This window comes from Microchirus variegatus (genome assembly GCF_963457635.1).
Source record: "Microchirus variegatus genome assembly, chromosome: 2".
In the NCBI taxonomy this organism is placed as follows: Eukaryota; Metazoa; Chordata; class Actinopteri; order Pleuronectiformes; family Soleidae; genus Microchirus; species Microchirus variegatus.
In genome coordinates, this window is record NC_139803.1 from 36,258,816 (window position 1) to 36,274,811 (window position 15,996).

Consider the following 15,996-nt stretch of genomic DNA (forward strand, 5'->3'; position numbering starts at 1 on the left):
CTCAACTTCCAAAATGAATATGCGGCACAATTCCAGTCCGTAGGAATGGAATGAGAAGCAGCCGTGGGCGATACCAAATCTGGGTTTCAGCGGGGGGGAGGTATGCAGGGAGCACTGCGGCATTAAAAGTCATAAAACACTCTCTAATGCGACAAACTATGCGCCAGTTTTCATGAACAGTGAACTAAAAGTTAGTGACTGTCACTATTCAGCTATGACACTGTTGTTATTGACAGACACGGGTTCGTCTTGCTATAACTCCCCCCGCGGTTGCTCTTCCAGCCGCCGCACATGTATTCCTATCCAGTCCCAACAGATCCAGCGGGGACAGAATGTGGTTCTCCGAGAACGCGGCAGTTCCTCGACTCTTCTCCCAAACTTCCTGAAGTCTTCTCCCAAACTGCGTGGACTTCTTTTATCCCAGTGTTTTTGTTCTCGTTTCAAAGGAGGCAAACTCGCCCGGTTGGATTAAAAAACGTGTCAAGGAATACTTTGTTTTGTCGTTAAATGGTGAGTTTTCTTTGCCATGCTGGATGCTTCTCTCGCTCTCTCTCGATTCTCTTTCCCTCTGGACATTTTAACGGTGACTGTTCTCCGTTACGTCGTCTCAGTAAATCCAATTATGTTGAGTTTTTAAAACGTTTGATTTAATTTAACATATTTGAGTTTGTGTAATTGGGTTTTGGAGGCTTTTAAGCTGTTAGCAAAGCCCAGTTTTCATTTGTGTTGCTTCTTGCTTCACTACTGTGATGATGCTGGAGCCATAAAAAATATTAATGTTGGGTCATTTTATGTTAAGTTCGCTTTTTATCACGCAGAATTATTTCATTTGTGAAGTTAGGAGAACTTTTATTTGCTTACTTTTTCCCCTATATCCCCTAGGTTTCTGGTTTTTGTGTTGTTATTACCGTTTTAATACCTGTTTTAGTGTAGTCGTGAAGCTCCTTTTGAGTTTTATGTCTGTAAAAGGTGCTGTATTATAATGTATTATTATTTATCAGTAATTCTAACTTCTTCACATACCTTTTGTCATTCCCCCATGGCAAAGTAGAGATTAGGCAATATAGCAGTATGAAAATGCTATATCCTGAATTAAATAGGATATAGCATTTTGCTATTCTAAGTTGTGTTTATATAACATTAGCACGACTCTTTCTGTATCTACAAGCTTTCAGACAATGTTATCGGATGTTACGATAAAAAAATAAGTTCAAATACTTAACCAATAAACGTATAAAAACATGCTAGTACCATTGCGAAATAACCAAAACTTTCAGGGTTTTTTCCAGATGACTAAAAACCAGGCTCCACCTATTGGCACTTCGAGGTAAATCACTGACACTGTATGTTGGCAGTGTCACTCAGTGTCTATTTTTCCCCATTTACTATGATCCAAATCATGAAAAATCATCATGCGCTTCGCTAAATCATCCTGTCCCTAGTGGTGATGGTGTGTAGAGTTTGTGTTTTTATCCAACCCTTTGCTACTGTGAAGAGCAGAATCCCTCCTTTGTTATTGCTGTGTAATTAACATGCCAGTAATTCCTCTGCGCCAACGTTGTTGATGTCACAACTTGAAAATGCCACAGTATCCCACGCTGATCAGTCCCCCTTTAATTTTCTATGTGTAAACTGAAAAGTTGTTTTCTTAGCACTCAGGAATGCCAACAATTCCCCTCCAGTTTAATATTAGACCAGGGGGCAACAGGAAGAGAAATGAGATGGGAATTCCCGTGTTGAATGCTTATTAACACTTAACTTGACCTTACCAGCAACTTTTTTTAAAAAGTCAAATTTTCTACATCTCTGACAGAGCTCATGTGGGTATTCATGCAACAATTGCCAACTGTTGACTGCTATACTGCTATACAAGCTGTTTCTTTACAAACGTTAATGCAAGTTCTGTGAATTCATCTTCATAAATGTGAATATTTTCCGATTCTTCGCTCCTCCTTGGCAGTAAAATGAATACATTTTGGTTTGTGGACTAAATAAGTTATGTGAGGATGTCGTCATTTTGAGCGTTTGGGAAACACAGATTAACATTCTTCGCTCTTTTCTTACTATATAATGAACAAATCAGTTGATAATAAAAATAATCGTTAGTCGCAGCCATAATCCCCTGGAGCTTTTTTCCTGATATTTTTTCGCTCAAGGGCACCTGAGCTGAGAGGATGCTTGTGTTTTGTGGTTGGTTGTTTCAACTAATCCATTACTCATACGTCCTTTGCGAAATTAGGTAATTGTGCTAATGTAATTAATGCTGTTGAAAAAATGTATATTAAAGTTAGTGTGTGGGATTGCCTGTGAAGAGCATTAACTCTTGAAACTCAACCATAACACATGGTAGGGTAATCAGCTGCCTCGTTCTGTGGCTCATTCTCCCGTCATACTGTACGTCTGTGCTCCAGCTGTGGACGGGAAAAGTGGAAGAAAAACAGAGTGGTGTTATTGTGATTGTGACACAGTCTTGGCTCGGGCCGAGTCAACGAAAGAGAGATAGTGCAGGTGCCGGCTGGACAGGAAGAGCGCTGCTTGAGTAGGAAACAAAACGGAAATGTGTGGACAAAGGTGGTTATAGCGTGTGTGAGTGTACGTTTGTCGGTGACTCATTCCCTTGAATCAGCGTAGGAATGTGTGATGGGGCTGCCTGAAATTGCACAAGGCAACCCCCCCCCCTCCCTCCACTATAACCTTACTAATCTCTGTTTTGATTTCTTACCCCGGAGGTTTTACCTTCATTCTACGCTGCAGTCAAGTAGAATCCACACATCACACGTGGCATTGTTTGTAACACGGATCCTTTACTGAGCTGGGGAGGTGTTGTTTTCCTGAAATTATTGATTTCCCGCCGCATGAAAGTCAGCATCAGAAGTCGAGCTGAATCATTGCCTTAAGGACTGGCTTTCTCTGCTGCTGCTGCTGCTGCTGCTGCTGCGAAAACTCTGCTGTGAATACAACAAACAGTAAGATAGAAAGTTGAAAAAGGAAAGTGTCTGGTGCTGAGAGATATGCTGTTACACACTTTTTACATAATTGGCTCTTGGAATTCTTTCATAGAAGTGTAACGCACATTTAAATAGATATAAGAAAAGGAGCTTGCACATAAATGTTTTTCTTTGAATCTATCTGCATTTATCATCAGCGTCTGACCTGATTGCTAGGTGAAGATTGGGTGGAAGAGGAAATATTTTTTGTGAGTGTGAGGACAATGTAGGGGAGGATGCGGGTGCCACAGGTCCACCAAGAAGTATGAGATTACTGTTGTTGCAATAAAGAAGCCGAAACTCTATCTTACCATCCTATTTCATGTGTTATCTCCTCTGTGTTTACAGTGGGTGTGTATGCAGTTAAATGTCTCACTTGTAAGTTATACAGGTGCCCTGGGCTCTCTGTTTTGGTATGTTATCTAACTCATGTAGCTGCATTTGGATGCAAATGTTGTATCTCAGGAGAGTTTTAGGCCTTTATCCACCAGGAAACAGAACTTTCCCTATATGATCTTTTTCTCTTCTGCTCTTAAAAAGGTTTTTGTAAGCACATCCTTTCAAGATGAACCCCCCCCCCCCCCCATTGAAAATATGCGAAGCCTCTATGGAGACGCACAGATATACCAAAGACAGAGAAAGGTTACACACTGTGTACACACTCCGAATAGGAGGAGAAGAAGACAGTGACCATGAAGATGGCAACAAAGACTATCACCGATTGTGGCATTAAAATAATATTTGACGATTTGAGATTAAAAAGCAGTTGACAATGCTTTCCTTTGGGAATATAATTTGAAGTTGAGAAAATGAAATATACTGTATTGCTTTAAATCACAGTAATATCTTATCGTGGCAAAAGTGTCATAATAATATCCTATTGTAATCCTACTCATTTATTATATTTTCAATAATCCTGATGACCTGAAGACACATTCATTTAAATGAACCTAATTCCCTAATATCTGTGTCTCAATTACAATTCAAGGGGGGGAGAATGTGGAGTCAGTTCTTCCTGCATTTGTCTCTCTGTCTTTTCCTCTGCTTGTTTGGCCTTCTCATTGAGTCCTTTCAAGGAAGTGGACCACAGAGATTTAACCTGCCAGCGCCCCCTGAGGATATCAACTTATCTCACCCACATCTCACTCAAGCTTTCAGAGCTTTGTGTGATGTTTTGCTGATTTTTGTAGTTTTCTGTTGTTAGAGTGAGTTTTCCAAGACCTCGGTTTAGTGTCGTACCAAAGTTTATGTAAGTAACTGTAAGTCTTGCTCGTGTTTTTGGAGGATGAAGCCAAATTATGGACTTAGACTGTCTTTACGTTTTGTTTACTTTAAGTTGCTTGACAGCTAAGAGATGAAAGTAGTTCTTTGTTACACACTCTATCTGGCATTTGTTCTTTTGTTTTCTTAAAATGCCGCGGATAAACTCAGTTCTTCTCCTGAGTAAAAAGCCGTGCCACGTTTCAGTCTCATGAATTCCCTCAGGTGTGACAGTGTAAACAATAGAGGAGACAATCCCTGTTACAAAAACTGCACACAGGAAATAGATCAGATCACTGCGGCAGGACTTTTCATTCTGTCAGTGCAGACGATCTTTGGTTAAGGAAAAGAAACATGGTTCACTTAAGGTTTTTATAATTGAAGCTCACGTTTAACCCTCTCCTTTAATGCTGCTTGCTCTATTTCGAGCATATGTAATAGTCAGGTTGACGTTTTTGTGGTGCGTAGCACTGCGATTGCTAGTTCTGTGGTGTTACTCATGCACAGTCCAAGACTAAATGCTGGGCGGGGAGGGAAGGGAGCGACTGCTGACTCTGTCCTAACACGTCTGGAAGTGCAGGCAATTTGAAGTGTGTGTGTGTGTGTACTTGTTTGTACTGTTTGTTACCTCTTTAAGACCTTTCCTGGCAGAAACACTGACCTTGTCTGTCCCAGTAGTCCTCGTGGAGACCAAACCCTGGTCCTAATGAGGCAGAACCTCATTCCTGAGGAACTGGTTATGTATTGGTCTAAGATTTTGAGTTGTGGTTAGGTTAACATTAGGATTAGGCATTTACTGGTAATGATTAAAGTTAGGGCTAAGGCATTGGTCATGCTGTCCAGTGGAATGGAAGTCAGTGGGACTCACAAAAAGGATAGCTGCACGAACCTGTGTGTGTCACTCCTTGTCCAGGATGTCAGATGTCCAGAACATTGAACATTTTTTTTCCATGAAGGCAATAGAACTTTTAAGAAATTTGAAGTTTACTTTGTGACTTCAAGTTTGCATATTGTAATTATATTGTATTGACATTAACTAGTTAGTGTAACTAGTCGATGATACTCCAATCCATCCCACCTTTGCAAAACTCTTAACTGACCGTCATTTTTGTTGAATCCCATTGGCATATTGCGCCACCATTTTCTTCAGCAGTCCAGACAAACAAACCAGCCAGATCGAGTGATTCACGTTTTTCATTCACATATCTGTTGAATGGCCAGGCTTCAAACTTGGCAGGCGTGTGCAGTGCTGACCTTGCTTGTGTTTGGATAAGAAATGCAAGAGATATATCGCTAAACAAACTGCTTCTGCATGCCTAAAGACAGTCACGCCAATAGAGAGAAGATACGCAAGACAGTGATGCTGAGTAAGTTGAAGCCTGAGATGCGGGTTGTGCACTAGATACTATAATTCAGCTGATGTATATCATCAGTCTGTCTTTAAAAATCAAGTTTATGTTCCCAGACCTTATATTTGACTTTGTTGTTTTGCTGCAAGCTGGATGGAAATAGATGGGGAATTCTGACAGCCACCAACAAAATATCTGCAAGATGATCTTGTGGGCTAGGGGATCATGGGAATCAAGGTCTCAGAGAGTGCTCAGTGTTTTCCCTCTCTCTGCGATTAGGCTTAAAGGCTAAAAAACACACTCTGTCCATCCAGGTATTTATGGGGGAGCAGCTCAACATGCTTTCAGACTCTAATAATACCAGCAAAGGTTGCTCTGCTGATAGACAAGTACATATATACATGTGTGTGTAAGACAACATTATCAGAGTCGGGGTAGCTTTTCAGGGTCATATTTTTCCTGTATGCAACGATTGCACCTTCCTGAACAAAACCAATCCAAACCAAACCAAAATAGATGCTTAGACCAATCTTTCCCAAACCTAAGAATGTTGTGGCCCATTTTAGATTGTGGGAACGTGCTGCAGCCAAACAGAACTTTCAATTATGTATTACTTATTTCATCAAGAGGAAGAAAATTACATTTGAACTTTTGAATCACGCCTTTGCATATCTACATATATACTGTAGAATGTGACATGGTGATTTCACTTAAATAAGTCTAGGGAACTGCCTTGAAAAAGGTAAGTCATTATTTAATTCTTCATAAGCTCTGATTATTTTAGACCTACTTGTTGATTTTACTCAAGATTTAACTTGAACTTTTTTTGTACATTATAAAAGTGCATAGATTATCGATCTGTCCATTCACAAATGTAACGTGTTTAAAATTGCAAACAGAAAACTTAAAAAGCTGTCTACATTTGATATGCCAGTGTTTCACAAATATTTGATTCGGGGAATCCTATTTTTAAAGAAGATAAACTACGACTAAACGATCCAATTTGTATGTATAGATGTATTAGATTCTTTGGCCACCCAAGAAATATCTCTCACAATCCCACCTGTGGGTCGCGACTTAGACTTTGGGAATGTACCAGTGACCTCTAGCAGCCCACCTGTACTATCTCCAAACCCACCAATCGGCCACAGTAGCACTGGTTTAGAATATCGATATTTAGTTGTTAGGGTGATCGAATGTGACGCCCACTAGCCTGCCTCTTCCTCATCTACAACACTCAGAAGGTTAAACTGGGGAAGACGAAGGAAAGCCTCGCTCTAAAAGCTAATACCTTCTTGTGACCAATGTGATTATGGGCCACTCGTCAGCTCAGCAACATTTCTCATTAGCTGAATAAGGGAAAAAAAGACCAATTCCCTCTCGGATTTAGTCTTGACACGATTTATAAAAGCTGTGCCCTTTTGAAAGAGAGGGTCTTTAAATATTTCAGTGAGGGCAGTTTGTGTCAGCATCTGTAGCTCATGAAACCCACTTCCTCCCACATGACTGTTTGCAAAAACGTAGGATTTGCTTTTCTTTCTGGCGCTGTCACCAAAGTTATTGTTCGTTTCCTCTTATTTGTAACATAGCTTCATTCGTTTCTTTGTTTATTTCCCTAAATGGGAGTTTTATGTAAATTTGAAATGGCTACAGGCGTTCAGAGGACTGGGGAATATTTTTGTCATGTTTTTATGATTCTTTGGAGCTAGTAAGTTCTTCTGAGAATAAAAAAGGTTTTTGCAACAGGATATTTAAGATCTGTAGTGAAAAGCTTTACAGTTTGATGAGTTTTACTTAAGTTTCAATGCTTCAGCTCAACCTAGCATATTAATATTGCAGTGTAAACACACCTGGGACTGCAGCTAATTTTTATTTTCTTGCTGTTTCATAGAGGAAAAACTGCATAAAATGCAATTATTGAGGTAATGTCAACCTCACAAAACACATTTAAGGATTCATACTTCAGATTGGATTAATATGGCATTCAGTGACTTAAAAAAAAAAAAGTTTGATGTTGAAAGACTAATCAGAAAGTACCCATCGCATTTTCTTTACGTAGTCTAAAGTGACATCTGCTCATATCTTCTTTTCTATAAGAAACCCAAAGATACTCAGTTTGTTGTTACATAAGGCAAAAAAAGCAGCTTATGCAAAAAATAGAGCAGCTTGAACTAAATTATGTTTGTCCTATTACTTGAAAAATGTCTTACACAATAAATTGAAATGTAAAGGTGTGCCAAATCATTCAAAAAAGCCTTTGTAAGTATTGGGAAGTGAATTGACTTGACTTTTTGCTACAAAAACCTATACAATTATGCCTGATGCATCCATGGAGTTGTCAAAGAAGGTAAAGTCAAACAGAGTCAGTCAGTTAAAATAAGACTTATGTTGTTTTGCTCCAGATGAGGAATTACAGTTTATGTGTGCTGCTCCAGGTTGTTGGATGCCGTTTGTAGGCACATGGAGCCGGTGGCGGTGCTACTCGTTGTGGACATCAGGAATCAAAGACCGCCATTGTTGGAATGAGAAGCAGATGTTAGAGAGGAATTCTCCTGACTGCAGCAGTTTTTTCCTTTTTCATGCCTGAGCTTTAAGAGGTCCCTCAGTCCAATCTCTCCCCTCTGCTTTCTCTCTTTCCCCCTATGTTGTGTATGTATGCAGCCTCTTCCTCTTCTTCCCCCCTGTCTCCTATAGTTTGACATACACTACACCTGAAGCTATTCTTAAATCAACACGGTGACAGCCTCCTTTATTGGGTTCTTTCCTCTTTCTCAGAGCAAAGGGAGTTTTTCTTTGGCCTCACGTTCCAATAGCTGGACGCGGAGTCTCTCCACCCATCTGATGTCACTGGAGGAGGGAAAGAGTGAGAAAGAGAGAGGTTTAGCTGTGACAGAGGGCCTCTCTTTTCTGTTTCCCGGTGTGGAATTTGGTGTCCAGCCTGACTCTGAGGTTTGCCACGTTGACACAATCCCCGTTTCAGGCTGAAAAGGCAGGAGGAAGCTCAGTTGACTGCTCTTTGTTCATGTGTGTTGATGTAGACGGACTCCAGCATTGCATCACACTTCATATGGCGGTGCAATGGGGTGATGGAAAGCAGTTGTAATTTCATTACCCAGCACTCTCGTCACTCAGACACACTGGTCCCCCGTGCAGCGTCTAAGAGGAGCCACCCTTTAATTTCACAGTGGACATTCTCCATGTGGTGATGTCTCATGTGGAGAGCAGACATGACGCAAGTCGCTCTTAAACCCATCAATAATGGCTGCACTCGCCAATGTGCGTCCTATATTGACGTCTGACAAAATGAATGTGTCATAACTCGGACGTTAATGTAAGCCAGGAATCATATTTCTGATTGCAAATATATACGATAATCAATGTGGCTCTGCTTCAACGGTTGTTGACACCTTGTTGTAAGATTTCACACCCCGGAACAAATACAGCTGCTATGAACGATTTCCACTTTTGGATGTATTTTGGCTTCTACCTTGTCCAGAGCGGATCTCCTGACTGTGATTAGTCTCCATAGATTGTTCTTGGAGTGGTGTTTGTGTGAACTCGAATATCCGTAGAAGTCCGAGGTTCCCCCAGAGTTTCTTGTGCCTTTGTGAATACGTCTCACTCCTGCTGTGTTTGTCATGTGTGAGTGACAAACTCTGGATAAAGTCCAGACCCAAATCTCTGGTCGCTAGTCAGAGTTTATGTCTGAAAATGAGAGATACCGATGTCACAAAGCAAAAAACTACAGATCATAGATAATAGCTCAGAATGTGCAGCTAATTAATATGTATTGAATTCACAGCAGCTTTAAGACCCAAGACAAATAGTGCACATAATGCTGTTTTAAGTTGTCTCTTATTAAAAGTTACCCTCAGCTACTGCTCCAGCAAAAGAAGATCAAACAAAGTCAGAAAAATCAGGAGAAAAAAGCTGTTTACAAGCCAAACTGTACAGAGTCATTTATAGTCATGATCATAAGGTCTTGGTCATCAATGAAACGCCTAATCAGTCACTAAATGATGGACTTTCCTCGTCTTCCACTTCTGTTAGTCAGCAAAAAACAAGAACCATAATCATGGTTTTCAGACTATTCTATAATTTCAGTGAACAAACAATGAACAATGCAATGATATGATATTATCCAAGTCCAGCTGGGGCTGGAAACTGCTCCAACCCAGCAAACTGAACAGTGTAAACAAGGTTGCACCTGAAAGCAATGTATTTTCTGAAAGCAATTGACCCTTGTTTACTGGAATCACTGGTGGGGAAGTGAGTGATGGATGGAAGTAATCCAATTAGAAAGATCTTAGTACTAATTAACCTCCCTGCCATCCTGCAGCTCGACTCTTCCGTAGCAGCTCCTGACATATGGCTTTAGTAACAGAGCAGGAGATTTACCCGGTGGGTTCATGTGTTCACCTGATGTACACGTGTCTCTCTTTACTCATCTACCTGTACAACATGTGTGTTGTGCAGTGCAGTCTAGTAGTCATGTGTTAAGACCATGTCAGCAGCAGTGCAGGGGAACCATCCCTGTCATGGCTCATCAGCAGACTCTGCTGAGTGGCTGTTCGGACGCCACACTGCACATCCAATGACCAGCTTTAATGAGAGCTGATGCTGGATGTCAACAGTGAGTGGATTTACTGCTGCTCTGCCCACAATGCTCTCTGTCTGTGCAGCACCAAAGTGGTGTTATGTGTGGACAGCAGTCGTATTGAATGGGCACTTATCCGAAAAAGCACTCTCTTACTCTGCGGCAGAAGTACCATCCAAAACTCAAGCCGTTGTTTATTGGCCTCGGTCAGTGATGTTTCCACTGCTGACCTGCTGCTTGTTTTGTTACGGTAAAAGTTCTCACCATCCACTTTCCCCATCTCCTAAATCTCAATCTTTGTGGTGTAAGACCACATTGTCATGTCTTTAATAAACGGTGTTGGCCTTACACTGCAGTGAAACCATGATGGCCATAGGCACAATTGACACCACAGGATTCTCTGCCTGGTTTTCCAGCAGCTGACACGTTTACTAACTCGCCAATAAAAGCTCCTGATAGGTGTTCAGCTGGCAGTGGCTCTATCACAATGCGCAAATTCTTCCAAGATGCATTTAGAAAGACTTGGTGACACTTTTTTCAGTAAGCAATTCGACTGGACTACTGTCCATGTCCCAGAATACAAGCACTAGTGGGGAATTGATTTATTTCAACATGCTAATAACCCTCATGGACCAGGCACATCTGCTCCATTAGCTAGTTATTAGCAAACATGGCTGCTCCATTAGCTAGTTATTAGCAGACATGGCTACTCAATTAGCTAGTTATTAGCAGACATGCCTGCTCCATTAGCTAGTTATTAGCATGTTGAGTTATCCTACCAACCATGAATTTGTAATATCCAAGTCTTTTAGCAGAGACAGAGCACAAAATCGTTCTCCTCATCGGTTCAAATTATGCACTGGCCTGACATTTTGACATTTGTGTTGCTGTTGGCTCTATTCTTTTTACCAACTTTATTATTTCCGGGTATCAGCCGGGAGTTGGTTCACATGTGGAAGACCCAGGCCAGCTTGAGACTCTGGTATAACTGAACATATACATGCAGTAGAATCTCAACTCCCAATAATTGCATGGTCTGGGAGCGATAAATGTGCTTAGAAAAATTCAAAAGGCCAGTGTGTGTGTGTGTGGTACTGTTGGCGTACACCTCTATGCCAAAAGGACACACAATAAGTAGCTCATATACATCAACTTCCCTCAATTTTGGCATTTGGATGCAAATACAACTACATTAGCTGAAGACGAGGCAGTTCTTTGCTGTGAGTTGAACATTAAGGCTAGCATGTACTGGTATTTAGGCAGAAACCCCGTCAAAGATATAGATACTGTTTTGCCGTAGAGTAGGAGGGAGCAAAACAACATCAACAGAAGTGGCAGAGATCACTGACAACAAAGCTACTTAAAAATATTTAAGCAGTTGACCTGGAGTCAATGGTAAGCTGAGGAAAATTATTATTAGTTTTACTTATCATTATTTCCTGTGTCACTTCTCACATGTTCTTTGGAGATTCGGATATACTCGTTGAAGGGCTTTTCCTCTATTAATGATAATCTGTTGTGTAGCCTGAACTTTGCTCTATAGAGAACCATCTCTGTGGTGTGAATTTACCCTAAATCCTCAGTTTCCTCAGCGTTTACAATTCAAATCCCTTTTCTCTTTGTGGATCTGACCCCACCCTGCTATTTGTCCTGTCTGTTTTTAATGACAACATGGCTTCCAGGTGAGGGACATTTTCGACAGGATGAAGTGATAATCTCCACTGATTGTTCTTAAACATTCTTTTGTCTGGTCTGAGACTTTTCACACCCCCTGCCGGTCTCGCTCGCCCTCAGGCACAGTTCATGCTGACAGATATTCGCTGCAACTGTAGGTGTGTGAAGTGTGAACATTTGAGCTCAGGAAGCAGAATAAAGACACATTTGTCAAACTAGTGTGAAAACACTGCAGTTTAAAATTCACCATGATGATTTTATGCAACATCCATGCAGCATTTCTTACCTTCTGCCTTTACAGTAACGTGTTGGGGTATCTTTACTAGGCTCAATATCCCTTTTTCTTAACTGACACTGGCATCAATAGTTGATTAGTTGTTGCAGCCCTTGTCCATTTACAAGTGCAATATATTAACATTTTGTGGAGCTGTGACCTAATTTTTGTCTGTAAATCGCCTTGAAATTAAAGTTCTGTAGTTGTTCTAAGCGAGAAAGTGATGGAAATCATTGGGTTTTCACAGTATGAGTCACTCTGCAGACTCTTTCATAGCATCATTACGTTCCATCAGTTCCTGTCCAGACAGATGTTCACATGTTCCTCTGGAGTCACCGACATTCCCCTGCACTGAAGTCACAGAATCATGGATATAAACCGGAATGCTGTCCTCCTTTTGTGTTCATCTGTCCTTTATTTTTTTGAATTTGAATGCATTTTTTTAAGTCAATCAACTTTCAAACATTTCATGATGTCCTTCTTCTCTTCATTCTACATATGAATGCACCAACATTAAGCCTTCTTTGTTGTGTCTCCACAGTGTCAGGCAGCAGCTGACGTCCTCATGCCCTGCCCTGTGACTCCTGCTTGGCCTGCTGAGCCCCTCATAGGTGCTTGTGTGTCTGTTCTGGGCTGCAGCGACTGAGCCCCTGCTGGTGCCGGTGGAGGAGGGTGGTCAGAGGGCCCAGAGGCCCCGGAAGCAGGCAGAGGGGCCTGTTCTGTCGCAAGCCACACGAAGATGAACAAACTGAACTTCCACAACAACAAAACCATGCAGGACCGTCGCTGTGTCTGTGTTTTTCTGCCCAATGATGACACACTCAATGTCATAGTCAATGTGAGTAGACATGGAATCATTTCACTTTAAGTAGACCTGATTTTAAATGCATGAAGAAGAAGAAGAGCCAATTTTGGGAAATGAGAAGCTTCACAACACTCGTGTGTCTGTGTAAATATGAAGTTTATGTGATCATAAAAACCAGAAACCTCATAAAAACATGTTAATTGGTAAAAATCGAGAGCTGCTTTTGACCAGGACATCTGTGTCCACTTCTCCAGTCTTTATGCCAGTGATGTATTGATCCTCTCATCTAACCCCAGGCAAGAAATGTGAATTAGTATATTCAGTTATATTGTGTACCCAACTCATTTTCATTTTATAATACATTTATTTTGTTTGTTGCTGCTATTCAATGCTTTATTTTTCTAAAAAATCATCGTTCCTACTCTAAGTTGAATGTACAGAACATATCACAGGGAGAGAAAACATAAGATGTCAGTCAAAATCAGCGTTCTGGTGTCGATGTTCATGTGTGATTGTGTTTTGTGTAACAGGTGATCTTATAAAAAGCTAAATTTGATCCTCCTCTTGTGTCCTCCACAGGTGAAGACTTTGTGCCAGGAACTGTTGGTCCAGGTGTGTGATCTTCTGAGGCTGAAGGATTGTCACCTGTTTGGTCTCAGCGTTATTCAGAGTAAGTTTTCAAATTGTGCTTCCTGCCTCTGGTGTGTGTGTGTTTGTGTGTGGTCTGTGTGTTGTGTTATCTTGAGCTGTGTTGTTTAAGGTTCATCCATTGTCTTTTGACTTTACCCATCAGCTGAACAGTCCTCTTCACATCTCCATTCCAGAACTAAAGGAGACTAAAGCTCGTTTTTCTACACTTCCAAATATGTTGAGTGAGAGAATTGGACCAAAATAGTGTTACTGGACATATCTTATGTTGCTGTCTTCATGTAGATGTTTGATCCTCAACTGTCAGACAAAAACATCTTCTCCATTTCTGTTTCTTGTGCTCCCATCATCCTCTCGCCAATAGTGTATTCACTATTTCCTCCATCAACAGCTTCATCAAATCCGTTCACGTTATCAAGACAGAAAATGAGCACAAATATACACTACTGTTCAAAAGTTTGGGGTCACTTATACATTGTTTTGTGTTTTCCATTAAAAGTCACACTTTTATTCATTAGAAGTGTTGCGAAATGAATAGAAAATATCGTCAAAGAACCAGCAAAACTGTTTTCAGCTGTTCTAACGTAATTGCACAAGTGTTTTCAAATCATCCAATAGCCTTCTAACGCGATTAGCAAATACAATTTACCATTAGAACACTGGAAATGGGCCTCTATACACCTATGTACATATTCCATTAAAAACCAGACGTTTGCAGCTAGAATAGTCGTTTACCACATTAACAATCTATAAAGTGTATTTCTGATTCATTTAATGTTGTAATCATTGAAAAAAAGTGCTTTCCTTCAAAAATAAGGACATTTCTAAGTGACCCCAGACTTTTGAACAGTAGTGTAGATATTAATAAACAAGCAAATGCAAGAGGCTTGAGGATCATATGTTGAGTGACAGGGATAGAGTATAAAGCAGGCTTTATTAGTCAGTTATGAGGCCAAAGTTTATTTTCTGTTTTGAAACGTGCAAGTTTCCCAGTGATTGGACAACATGTAGATACGGTGGAGTGAATCCATTCACAAAGAGTAGCATATAAAACTGTGGGCCCTGGCAGTTACTTTCCTCAGACAAATAACTTGGCTGAGATCCAGGAATCGGTCCTAAACGTAGCATCTCTCACCTATCTGTCATGTCTGTCTCTAGGGAACCAGGACTTCTTCGTCCTGACTGGCTCCCTTTGTGCATTCAGTCTGGGGTTGTTTTTACTGTGATAAGACTCAGCGAGGGTCGTACGCCCTGATTGAGTCACTGTGTCTGTCCCTGTGGCCGAGCAGACAGCCTGTGACACTTGTAGGCAACTGTAAATGGAGAGTAAATTGCAAAGGCAGTGTTTTTCAGACAGCTGGCCTCCGCATGAGCCAATGGCAGCACAGCAGGTCAGTTGAGCAGGAGCCAGTGGGTCTGATGGTGGGGACATTCCAGAAGTGCTTGTCTGAACAGCGTGAAATCCCCAAGGCAAACAGAGGCCACCCACTCCCAGTGTGTCACCCACCGTCCCCCCCAGACCGCAGAAGAAGAGCGAGAATGAAAATGTAATAGAGATCAGCTTCAATTACAGTTCTCCAATTGACCTGGAGACATGAGATGGTGCTAAATTGGTTTTTGCAAATCATTCCCCACTAGTGATAAGAAGATATACTCGTTGGTGGTTCCTTCTGTTTAAAGATCATGTTGGCTGCATCCACGCTCAGATGTTTTAATGTGAAAATGGAATTTTATCTGAATGAACTCAAAGTAAATGATGAGTTTTTTTGTTCATAGCTGAAAATTGAGTTGTTGATCAGGAATAAGGAAGTGAAAGTGGGAAACTGCCTCATTATTTTCTAAGATCTCCATTTAAAAAAAAAAAAGGAAAAATATGAGTTTTGGTAATACTAAGATTAGGGAACACATATTCACCATTAACTAGGTGGTTACGAACAAATATAAGTAGCATACTAGCCCTTTATTAGTAAATATTAAGCAAATATTAACACCTTATTCTACATAACCTTATTCTATCCTCTATTACAAAATGAATTAAGATTTTTCCTACATAAGGTGTTAATACATGCTTAATATCTACTAATAACGGGCTAGTATGCTATTATATGCATGTTAGTAAGCACCTAGTTAATGGTGAATATGTGTTCCCTATTCTAAAGTGTTACCTGAGTTTCTAAGTGAAAGTAGAGTAATCCGGATGTAGCTGGGTTTTACCCCTAGTGCTGTTCTCTTGTGTTGTGTGAAATCACAACAACTGCAAAAACTCTGATCACAAGGGAGCGGAAACGCTATAGCTGCTTTGGGTTCAACAGTGCGGAGCTAAAAGATGAACATTTTGCTGAAAAAGCAGGATTTTTTGAGGGTTTTTTTCTGGTTTCAGCCTGTCGACTCTGAATATTTTG

General features: G+C 40.7%; 1 protein-coding gene across 1 annotated transcript in view; it reads left to right on the forward strand.

Moving 5' to 3' along the window:
• The first annotated feature begins 385 nt into the window (after window positions 1–385).
• Window positions 386–15,996, forward strand: part of frmd6 (FERM domain containing 6) — a 36,613-nt gene continuing 21,002 nt past the window's right edge. The window contains exons 1-3 of the mRNA XM_083910767.1: window positions 386–510; window positions 12,683–12,979; window positions 13,526–13,616. Of these exons, the coding sequence (XP_083766893.1) occupies window positions 12,881–12,979; window positions 13,526–13,616 (190 nt within the window). The 5' untranslated portion in view covers window positions 386–510; window positions 12,683–12,880. The remainder of the gene's footprint in view (window positions 511–12,682; window positions 12,980–13,525; window positions 13,617–15,996) is intronic.